We start from the raw sequence: 12,145 nt of genomic DNA, 5'->3' as shown, positions 1-12,145 counted from the left end.
GCACTCAGCTTATTGAAGGGCTTCCCCTGGCACAGGAACAGAGGCTCTCGCTAATATCAAAGCAATCTCTTGATGCGGATTTGTGAAATGCCTGGGAGCTGCTGCGTCAAAGACCTCAGTCGCTTCATGGTCAAAGAGCAGAGAGAATCAGAAGTATATGTGCAGTAGTGTGTGTTTCTCTATGTGTGTGTGTGTGTGTGTGTGTGCGTGCGTGGTTGATAAACTGAAATAACCAACGGTGACTGATTTCTGTGACTTTAAATGTCTGGCTCTATAGCTGATCCACTACATTCACCAGCTAACTTTGTCTGTCTGTTGTTTGGTGCCCTGGAGGTATTGTACAAATGGTTCATCAGAGGTTATTATATAACTTATTCATTTAAAAAAGAAACCGCAATCCAACCCTAACATGCTGAGAATAATTGGTGGCAACACATAAACTGCACTCATTTACTGAAATATGCTATAATAACATAAGAAACTCCACACGTAGTGGATTTAATCTGTATGCTCAAGGTGCAACAAATGACTGAGTGTAAATATAAATGGGGCCCTATCCTGATGGGTTGTTTTACTGTTTCACATTAAAATCTGGTTCTTTGCTGCTTCTTGGCTGAATTGTAAAGTGATTTAAAACAAGAGATTGATTGTAATTGCAGTTTTAATGAACCTAACATTTCCATCAAATTTCTTAACTTACTTTCATTGTTGGTAGTCGAGTTTGCTAGTGACACTGAGGCTTACTTTTAATCTAAGGAAAGGAAACTTGTACACAGACTCTGCTGTTCTGTGGACCTGTGGGGTGCTCGTTGAATTCAGGCTCCGACCTCTGAAAAAAGACTCCCTGACTTGTATGCTCATATTAATGCCCCAAGTGCTTTTGTCCGCTCTGCTCCACAGATCTTGAAGAGTGCGCAAGTCAACTGTCTTTGTCGTCTGTGTTTGCCTCGAACTCCAGCCTCTCCAAATGTCATCCTGAATCAGGCTCTGCTGTACTGCTTTGTACATGAGTCAAGCTGTCTCATTCCATTGCAGTTGTCTCCGTCTCTGTGGGGAAGCACATGTGACATTTTAACTTGAGTGTTTTTTATGGCATTCGGAGCAGAACAAGCTGCTGTTCTCAGTTTTTCGCAGCTGTGGCGTAATAAGCAGTGGTGCCCAATCAGGAGAATTTGCTGCCCACTTTAGAGGTCACAGGGCCAGAAAGCGAAGAATATAGATTTAGTTTAACAAAAAGAACAAAATGGACTAGCATCACATGACCCACCCCTGGTCACACGGACTAGATTAGTGTTTCTAAATAATAGTGTTTTTTCTCAACCTCTGTGTCCTCAAATGGCCACTAGAGGTGGTAGTGTAGCCCTGAATGAATGAATTATGAAAGTATGTCACTTTCTGTGGCCATGAGGTAGCCTACTTGAAAAACATCATCCAGAAATTTTTTTTCTTTCCTTGTAGGGTTCCTGCACTCCCAGTAAAGAACCTGACTGGATCTGGACCCGTGCACCCAGCACTAGCAGGTTAGACAACATTCATTGTATCACATCTGCATAGAAAACAGCTAAAAGAGTGCTTTTGTGGTGAAAGCTAGATGTCTTATTGATCTTGAAAAGCATTCACAATCAGTGATTTTTCCACTCTTCTGTGTGTGGATTTGTGTGTGTATGTGTGTGTGTGTTGTACATATGCATCAGGTATGACAGGTATCCTGATGTGCGCTGCAGGTCTGCCGGTTTGCCTGACTCGGGCCCCCAAGCCCATACTGCACCCACCACCCATCAACAAGAGTGACATGAAGCCTGTGTCAGGGATCAACGGCATGCGCCGCAAAACCAAGAAAAAGCACCTGAGGAGAGGTAAGATGGAATCAATGAGTTGGGAAGAGAGGAGGAAATTAGATGAAAACCAAGAAGTAGAAATGCTACCATTGTATTTTTACATTTTTGGGGCGGCTGTGGCTCAGGAGATAGAGTGGGTTGTGTTGAGGGAATGTTAGTTCCTTTCTGATATGCAGTTGCCACCTTGCATGGGTGACTCTGCCTTCAGCGTATGAATGTTGATGAATGGGGTAAATGTGTAACATGTATTGTAATGCGTTTTTGGGTGCTGGTGAGAAAGGCACTATATAAATACAGCCTATTTACCATATAGTGAATTCGAAATGCAATAGGAATAGACCAACCTCTGATAGTCAGCAGACTTTCTCTGTTCTGCCAAGCTTTGCAGGATGTTTCTGTCCAAGCTGTCTGTAATCTCTTATTTAGCATGCAAACAAAACCAAAGCTGTTGAAATGATGATAGCTAGTTCAGATTTATGAGTAACTGCCGTGGAGTGTTACTGTAACAATTTTATAGATGTTAGGCCACATGCAGATTGACAGAGGCAGTTGTAAAGAAAGCAACTAACATGGGGCTGTTGTACTGAGACAGAGTGAGAGGGGATCTGGTGTTTTGTTGGACAGCTTTGGGCTTGAATAAGTCCTGGTCGATAGAAGCCAGGAAAACCACCAGCCTCCCAAGGGAGTCTTTTTTCTGATTGATGAGTGAGGCTGCTGGGTTTCCATCTATGCACTGTGATTGTCCTCTTCAACCCTTGAGATCTCTCCATTACTTAGTGGTGTGGAGATGATGCAACAACATATTTTACGAGTCCCATAGTTTCCCATAATTTACTGGGAAGGAACTGATATGTGCTGTAAATTTGTAGGACGGTCTGTGCAAAGGTTTATTGTATTGTAATTTGGAATTAATTATAGGAAAGTGGCCAGTGTTTAATCGGTACACTTGCAGCTCCAGCGTAACCTAGAGCCTGTCTACAGGCACACATATGATTCAACATACTGTATATGAAGAATAATGAATAAATACATAGGAGTGGTGATAGGGCAATGGATAAGAGACCTGGGTTCAATTCTCACTGTGACCCATCCACCATTGCGTCCCTGAGCAAGACACTTAACCCCTAGTTGCTCCAGAGGTGTGTGACCTCTGACATAAAAAGCAATTGTATCATTTTTTGGATAAAAGCGTCAGCTAAATGAGTAAATGTAATGTAAATATTTAGCAGGGTTTAAATGGAGCAGTTCTTTCATGGAAATTCCTCCAAAAATCAACAACTTAACATTACTTAGGTACAGCGATGATTTGAGTTAAATGCTAACATCACCATGCTGAGATTTGTGCTTATCCGACATTACCATCCCTTAATCCATGTTGATAGCATGGCTAAAAACTAGAACTTTTTCCCTGTTTTTCCCCAAATTACATTGTTATTTTGAGGAAGTTCAATGGAAATTATTAGGAAATTATAGATCTTTAAAATGAGTAACCAGTGACGCTGCAGATTGAGAAATGAAGCTACAGCCAAGTATGCAACTTGTATGAACTGTCTGTAGACAGAGTGTGAACTCAGAGAGACTGGAGGGCTGTCAGGGAGATTTGTGCTTATCCTGCTCTGCTTTCTGTGCAGAAAAAGGTAACAGAGGCTTTTAATCCAGGCTAATGAAGCTATCAAATAGCAATAGTGTAAAATGCATAATTGAGTCTCTTCTATCTTTTGCCCCCTTTCTTTTCTTTTTTCTCTCCTCCCTCTCGTGATAGCTCTTTGCCTTCTCTGTCTTCTCTACCCTTTATACCTTAACATGTATTCTGCTTAGTCTGTCTCTTTCCACTGCTCTCCCTCCCTCTGTTCGCTGGCTGTCCCTCAAATGAACAAACAAAGGCTCTGGGGGAAAAGAGGTTGCCTGTAAGCGTATTAGGGGTGTAAGCTGTGGGTGTGCTCTCACCCATGCTAGCCTGGTTGCACACGGGGATTATCAGAGAATGCAGGGAAGGCTGGTTGTTATGTGCCAGTTTGAAGGTGACCTCCCCTTCAACATCACAGACATGTATACGCTATTCACATACAGCTATTCCCAGGCCAGGCTGAAATCAATTAAAGTTTGTCATTTATTAATTTCTAGCTGTTATTCTCTTATTCAGTTGACAAACAAATGCCATCCAGTGGGTATCTTGCCTTTTTCATATTTACTTGTAGCATGTGGGTGTAAGTTTTTTTTCTTATATCTCTTATGTTATATTCTGTAACAAGGAAAAAACCCAGAGGATGTGGTGCGAAGATACACTGAGAAGATCAAAGTGATGCCAGATGAGGTATGAAAAAGACACAAAAATGTGCGCACGCACACACACACAGCACTTATAAGTTTTATGCCCACCAAGAGATGCACTCTGTCACCGTTTGATGTCCTAACCATGTGTGAAAGTCTCATAAATACACAGTCATGTCAAATGGCAGATGAAGTATTTTGGTTGGCTATTCCAGGATTGTACCATCTGCATGGAGAGGCTGGTCATGTCATCGGGCTATGAAGGCGTCCTGCAGCACAAAGGCATCAAGCCAGAGCTGGTGGGCAAACTTGGCAAGTGTGGGCACATGTACCATCTGCTGTGCCTGGTGGCCATGTACAACAATGGCAATAAGGTGGGTAAAAGCTTGTGAGCCAGACGTCGTTATGATGTCACTCTAGGCTCAAATTATAAACTCTCATCTTACAGCTTGACTGGATTGCATGGCACTGGCAGATGTCCATGCTCCACTATTGTTGTACACAGATGGGAATCTTATATAGTCTTATCAGATCAGGCATATCAGTCTTGACAGCACAATACTTTGTAAAATCATTGTACATTCTGCTCACTTCAATTCTGTTTACTTGCATGAAATACAAATGTACTGCTTGGTAATGCAGATTTATTGAGCATTACATTAACAATAGTTGGTCTAATGATATCAAATCAATTTATCAATTACTATTAAAAAGGCCAGATCACACAAATAGTAAAAACATTCATCACTTACCTCTGGTGGTATCTAGCCATGTAGATAGTGTTGGTTTTATTTGTTTATGTTTGAAGTATCCATCTTTAATATTGCTGCTCTCATCCCCTGTTATGGTCAGAGGATTGAAAAACTACATTTAAAAATTTTAGCAGCACCTTTCTAAGAACAATATAATTTCTGTATAATTTACAGAAAACGCTCTGTCAACAGTTTTCTTTGGGACAATTTGGGAGCAGTATTAATAGACGTTTTGGCCATATGGGGGCAGCACTGAAATTTTATCACCTTTAAAAACCTTTACTTCTAGGTGTTAGCAAACAGTTGCCTATTTACACATCCAGCAGATACAACTTTAGCATTAAATTGGAGTTTCTAGCAACCTGTTCTCTCTTCTTTTAGCTCTGGTTTGGTCTCCACCAACTATCTATGGTCTCTTTAGCTGCTAAATTTTCGACTTGGCTAGTTGCTAATTTTGTTTGTCTGGTGTTTGGTGCCGGGCAGTTCGAGTACAGTGGGTTTATTTTGAGGTTTTTTTTCACCTTCTTGGCACTGGAAATGAGGTTGATGAGACCAGTGAGAGTGAACTAAGACAATACATTTGTGGGGTGTAAAACCAAAACAACAAGGTGAAAGTTATCTATCTGCATGGCTAGCTAGATACTACAAGAAAGTGGAAAAAGAACAGAACTGACCCTTTAAAAGACTATGACACTAAGCAATAAAAGTCATTACTGTCTTATCGTGTCATTGAGATATATATATATTTTATTTTATTTTATTTTTTTCAAACCAGGATGGCAGTCTTCAGTGTCCAACATGCAAAACCATCTATGGGGAGAAAACAGGCACCCAGCCTCCTGGGAAGATGGAGTACCACGTCATCCCCCACTGCTTGCCCGGCTACCCAGACTCAAAGACCATCCGCATTGTCTACGACATTCCTGCCGGGATCCAGGTCAGAACCGTATAATTTCACTTAATCCACCATTCTGCTTTTGTGCCCTGATCCACTGTCTCCCCTCTGTAAATCTGTGCCCTTTCTACAACTGCTGCTTATCCGCTTAAGTACGACGGTCGGTTGTTCGTGCAGGAAGGTGAGGCGTTGCTGTGGAAGTCACTGATGAAAGAGCATTCTTAGTGATCGCACAGTGGACAGATAGACTCTTCAAAATCCAAAAAAAGAGACACACTGTAGATATATTAGGACTATATTCATTATCTTCGTCAACTATTAGTTTGCAGGGTTTTTTTGAGTAATTAATTCATCATTTAGTGTATATCTATATATCAAAAAATTAATAGAAGATTAATTAAAACTGAGCTTTATCCAGCGAAGGTCATTTTACATCACAGGACAGCATGTTTTGCAGCCTGGTTTTGGGTTTGTTAGATGAGGATGTTGCGTATTTCATCCTGACCGCTGAGAGGAGTTTTAAGAGTCAATAAACTGACCTTTTTCCACCAGAGGAGCAGGCGTACTGTCCCAGGGAACAGAGACCACTCAGGTCAGCACAGCAGCACTATTGCCAGTGAACATTTCTGTTCTCCTCTCGCTCCTCTGTAACGGACTTAATGGACAACAGAAAAATAATATAATGTAGTATTAGACATACAATAACCAACTGAATGAGAATCAGGAAGTTGTCAAATGAAATCTCGCAAGATATACTATAAACATGTCCAACTATGCATCACTCTGCATGTATAAATTGCTGGGAATTTCTTTTTCACACTGGTGCCTTGAAAGCAACTTTCTAAAATATGATATTTAAAGAGATAATTGGGTATTTATAGACGCATATTTCTCAGATGATTTGTACCAGTGACCATTGTAAGCAACATGAACATTAAAGCTTGTCCTGTGGGTGCTGTTGACATTTTCTACATAATTAAGTTGCAATTTTAAGAGAAAGAGTTGTAATGTTTGACATTTTCACCAGACCAATGAGCACCCCAACCCCGGGAAGAAGTTCAGTGCCAGAGGGTTCCCTCGACACTGCTACCTCCCCGACAATGAGAAAGGCAGGAAGGTAAGCTCTCACACCGGCCCAAGAAAACACTGAAAGCTCAACAAGCATTAAAACCATGCAGGAGTCTAGTATTAAATTAATTCATTAGAAGGTTACATCATTTCATCACTTATAATCAAACCTGTATGTCCAAAGGAATCGACAATAAGTTAGATAGGTTTCAGTAGCATGTTAGCTCTCTTTTAGGATCACACATGAATTATTGTTTTTTGGTTTCTGGACCTAGTGTGCTTATATGCATTAAAGTAACATAATCATGTATATTTTCCTTTTTACAGTGGCCCACGTTGGAATCCAGCCTGTAGCCCTTTGCTGCGTGTTGCTCCCTATATCTCTCCCTCATTTCCTCATTCTATCCTCTGTCCTATCAAATAAAGACAAAAAATGTCTAAACAATGTCTTTAAATTTTCTCTAAGAAAACGGGATTGACCAGTATTACTGTATTACTTTGTAAATATTTCGCTCACAGATTAAAACAGCTACGGTATTTAGTTTCCCTGACCAAAGTAATTAGAGATTAAATCTAAGTTTTGCAATGACTTAGTTCAATGTGTGTGTTCACACATTTGTTTCACTATTTTAACTGAAAAAACGTTATTTGTGTAAACAGAGTAATATGAGTGAGATGTGTCACCAGTGAGACATCAAAACAAATGTTATGAAGGAGGATTAATATGACTGCAAAGTACTACCAACATTACTCATACAAGAAGTGATTTTACCTCAAATAGTGAGACACTATATTCCTTCATGGGATTTGTTACTTTCTTCTTGCTACAGAAGAATAATGACTTCATGTCCTAATGACTTTTGTTTCTCCAGGTCCTGAAGCTGCTGATCATGGCCTGGGACCGACGCCTCATCTTCACCATCGGCACGTCCAGCACCACGGGCGAGTCAGACACAGTGGTGTGGAACGAGATTCACCACAAGACAGAATTTGGCTCCAACCTGACCGGCCACGGCTACCCCGACCCCAAGTACCTGGACAACGTCCTGACAGAGCTGTCGGCCCAGGGGGTCGGCGAGGACAACCTGAAGGACTGATGGCCAGCTGAGCTGGTACAAAGGAACACAGCCCGCCATCTCCCAGAGAATAGGGACACTGCATGATGGCCCAACATGCAGCTGACAACTCTTTACTCCCCTCAAACAAAAATATCCACAGAAGTGGTGGCACAAGAGCAACGGAAGCAAAATAAATGTCATGGTTATGATCAATGTTTTGATTTGTATAACCTAAGATTTCCCCCCTGCTGTCTCTTGATCCATGCCTTGAGCATGTGGTGTTCATGCCAAATTTTTTCAGAGGGTTGAAGAATGTAAAGACAAGGTGAGATTTCTGTCTTGATGTTGGTAGCTGCTGGTAAATGGTATTTAATCCCTTTTTAGATTAAACTAAAGCTGTTCCTCTGCACTTAGAGTAAAATGGTGAGGGGCCAAACCATACAAAGGCATATTTGTAAATGCTGAACTCCAGAATGCATGGCCCAGACTAACGCTGCATAATGAATATCAGGCGAATATCTTCGATAGGGTGGGGTGTCGATAGATCAGTTGTTGTTTGATATTGTGAAGAGAAATTTAAGAGAATTTCAGCATTCAGGATTAATCCAAATGAATCGATTTTGTTGCTTCCCCCGTTTTCTCTAATAACAAATTATTGTCCTGTAACAAGTGGTGAAACTTGGTTTTGTGATTTGAAGGAGAGGATTTTGGCTTTTTGGTGATGTGACGGTAAAGTTGCACTGGGCATGTCTGACATTTTCCACTTCTGATAACTCAGGTCAGTTGTTCTGTAAAATGGAAGTGTGTTTGGTGGTGCATGAAGTAGATGAAATATTAGTGTTTGGTAATAAACGTATGTTGTAAGGTTAACCTTGTTGACTGCCTATGAGAGGAGACATGAAATAGATGAAACAAGCATCTTACCAGTCAGTTTGATGCGTGTTACGAGGCGTTGTAACTTCAAAGGCTGAGGTTGTGAAGCAAGATTTGCTATGCCCCAAGGTTAAACTCATTTCTTTTGTTGACACACTGATGACGCTGACCTCTGTCTGCATTATTTTTCTCCCTGTTGGAGCAAACCCAGGCATTGGCATGATCCATCATGCTGACCATAAATGAGGGGTGAGTGTGTGATTGCATGCTCTGAGGCATTAATATGCTGGTTTTGAGTCCTTGAGGAGAAAAACTGAACACAGATGGACGTTGCTCTTTCAAACACCAACAGTTTCCCCTTGGAGATGCATTTTGGGCGGCGCTGCTGCTCACCTGCGATCTACAAATCTCTTGTGAGCTTGTTTGCTGCTAGGCAGTACACTGGGCTCCACTGCCTGTAATGCGGGCAGTGAAATATCTCATTCAATGTGTGAGCTCACTCAGAGTTGTTAGAGCCGATCCTGATGTATGGGCTCGCCCCCACCTTCCTTCTCCTTCATTCTAGGAACCATGAAAATGTTGGTCTAGTATGTAGTTGGCTTGGAATAATTTTTTCCTGCGCTCCTCTTTCCCCCTCAAATTTTATGCCCGTGAGCTAATGACTTTTTGAAGGTGCTTCGTGGAGATCTTTTGATGTTTCTTCACATTCAGATAAAAGATAACCCAGTGCTGCATAATTCTCCATAAATATATCTGATCAATTTTAATAAGTGGGGGATGTTGATGTAAGGTTTATCATGTGGGCACCCAGCTGTGAGCTTAACTTTAGAGTGAATCATAGTCTTCCATAGCACTTTGAGGCAACAGTTTTGTTTAATCAGTCATTTAATTTTTAATGTCTTAAATTGCAACTAAATCTGTGTTTTTTAAGTTGATGTTTATAAACTGGCTTGCAATGCTTTGAAAAATATATATGATCTACATTTGCAGATGTGATATACCTTTAAATTCAAGCTCAATTTGAGTCGATGGTGTAAGTTTAATTTATTTTTATACTCTTCTATATAGAAAATATAAAGACTGGCCCACATATCTATACACAGTTATAGTTTATGTTAACACATAATACATAAAATCTGGCAAAGATGAATTTGTCAGTATGTCAGGGACTGTTGAAATATGTACGACATGTTGTGGACGTCTTATATTACAAGTAGTCTTAGCATATGCTGCTGTCGTTACCTTAATGTAGAATCTGTGTAGTTGATCCCCTGTGGGACTCCCAATAAATACAGTAAATGTGTCTTTATTATTGTTGGGGGAGCTTTAGCAGCATGACGATGGCCGTTCCCCCCAAATGGCCTATTTCTCTTTTTCTACTTGTCCAGAACACGGGAATGGATGCAGTCAGCAATCTTTGTTCAGTTTGAGGGTGAAAACAACGCGCCTGGGTTAAAGAGAAAATACAAATAATTCTTGTAGTTTGTTTTAGCTAATGGGAGCAACAGATTGGTGGGATTTACCTCAGTCAGTTGTCAATCTAAGTACACTGAATTACTCTCTTACTAGGTCTTATACGAACACACAATACAGTTTTCACATTTCTACGTTTAGAATCTGTTTTCGTTATTTTACATGAGATTTTTGAATCTCTGAATGTAGCCAGCAATGTCCGTTGCTAGCTACCTACAAACATTCGCTTTAAGCTAAATCTTTTAGTGTTAAACGCTTATAAAAATGTTTTTCAAACATAAGCTTTGATTGCTTCATATTCAGTCATAAGTATGTAATGTTATAAAGAAATAATTTGTTTTCAGGGGCTTTGAACTACTTTTCCATGTTAAGCTTCAACTTTCTGGCAACCACATAGGCTAAAACAAACCACTAAAAGTATTTGTAAGTGTGATTTTGACCCAGGTGTTGAAAAAGGTAATTGTTTGGCCTGTTCCATCTCAAGATTTCTCCTTCACAACCTTTTTGACTCCCTTTATAATACGGGACAGCAACAGAGAATGCTTCCAATCTATCAGGGAATTTCTTTCCGTGTTAAGTGAAGGTTCATTAACCAGAGAAATCCAAATGCTTGCTTCTTTGACTTTTCCTTTCCATGTGTCGGCCTTGTAGTGTTAAGATGCAGGCCCTTTAGACTTTTCAGGTGTGTACAGACTTATATGAGAATGATAAATAAAACATGGTTTGGTATATGTCTGATTAAGAGAGCGAGAGAAGTGTCGTTTATGCAATTTACTATTTTTAAGGTCTAATACATGATTTTTGTGTAGCAAGAAGGTAGATTTTTTGACAACAGATGTTTTCTTTATGGGAAGCCTACCTCCAGGTTTCTAAACAAGGGGGTCGCGATCTGAGGAAGTTCACACGCTATGTATTAGAACATATATTTTTGATGTCTTTTTTTGAATGATGATTGTCTCTAACAGAACTATAACATTGCTGTATTACTCTTATTAAGATTAATTCCATACCCTTTTCCATTTGATTAGAAGTGGGATAACGGATGAAATCACTTTGTCCTAACATATGAAGTATTTACAGTTGTAGGCTACTCTGTCATGTTGTCAACTGCAAACTGTACTTCTCTCTCTAAATGATACCTTAACATTTTCTGTGGCTTTACTGTATGTTTGTATCCGTTTGTCTGTGTGAGTGCGTGTGAATGTGTGCCGAGTGTGCGTCTAGTAAACAAATTTTAGGTTCATGTCCTTTAAAGATACAGTAATGTTCTCCTAGAGGTGCATGTTAACCAAACTGTGAGCAAGTTTATTGATAATACATAGCTTTTTGCGTATGAATACATCATAGCTTCTTTAGAAACGTCACCCAGGTCTTCTGGTGATTTAGCACTGTGGTTTTGCATATTACTCCAGTTAGCCTAGCTATAAAGGTTTTTTCCTCCATCAGGTTTGATTTACACAGATGGGGACGAGACGGCGTTTGGCTGCTCTCCTCGCTCTTTTAACAACTTGTAAAACATCGGAAAGGTTTTGCATTTTAAGTGCCCATTTTAATTGACATTTTCAAATCATGATTTCTGTGATGTGGTTTCTTTTAAGCAGTGTCAACATATTGCAATTTAAAATGGTTCACAAAGAGAAACTGAGATCAATTTAAAGCAAGATATTGAGACACATTGATTAAACTATAAAGGGCTTAATCTATCAGTCGTTATTGAATTGTGACCTTGTTGCATGTTTGTGCGTTTGCTGTGGAAAAATAAATGTGCCCTCGACAAGGGTAGTTTGTTTGACCTTTTGTCACCTTGGCTCTTCCTCATTTTTTTCCCCCATTCTGTGCCATGTCCTCCTTCATTTAGCTCCACCATTTCCTTCTCCCTGGGCAACTCTGGGCTCTACAACCTCGTTATGTGGATAG

At 40.1% G+C, this 12,145-nt stretch overlaps 1 protein-coding gene across 2 annotated transcripts in view; it reads left to right on the top strand.

Moving 5' to 3' along the window:
- The window catches only part of dtx1 (deltex 1, E3 ubiquitin ligase), a 49,223-nt gene extending 37,203 nt beyond the window's left edge, over window positions 1–12,020 (top strand). Inside the window, exons 4-10 of one of the 2 annotated variants that reach the window (XM_038703106.1) lie at window positions 1,459–1,520; window positions 1,725–1,856; window positions 4,091–4,152; window positions 4,325–4,483; window positions 5,637–5,798; window positions 6,784–6,873; window positions 7,697–12,020. In XM_038703106.1, coding sequence (XP_038559034.1) covers window positions 1,459–1,520; window positions 1,725–1,856; window positions 4,091–4,152; window positions 4,325–4,483; window positions 5,637–5,798; window positions 6,784–6,873; window positions 7,697–7,921 — 892 coding nt within the window. In that variant the 3' untranslated portion in view covers window positions 7,922–12,020. Of the gene's footprint in view, window positions 1–1,458; window positions 1,521–1,694; window positions 1,857–4,090; window positions 4,153–4,324; window positions 4,484–5,636; window positions 5,799–6,783; window positions 6,874–7,696 lie in introns of both variants that reach the window. The other variant, XM_038703105.1, reaches the window with a different exon arrangement.
- The last annotated feature ends 125 nt before the right edge of the window (window positions 12,021–12,145 follow it).

Source organism: Micropterus salmoides, unplaced genomic scaffold (genome assembly GCF_014851395.1).
Source record: "Micropterus salmoides isolate LMB-PRFRI ecotype aquatic unplaced genomic scaffold, ASM1485139v1 Ms_hic_scaffold_7, whole genome shotgun sequence".
NCBI classification, from domain to species: Eukaryota; Metazoa; Chordata; class Actinopteri; order Centrarchiformes; family Centrarchidae; genus Micropterus; species Micropterus salmoides.
This window is presented reverse-complemented; position numbering and strand designations above follow the sequence as displayed.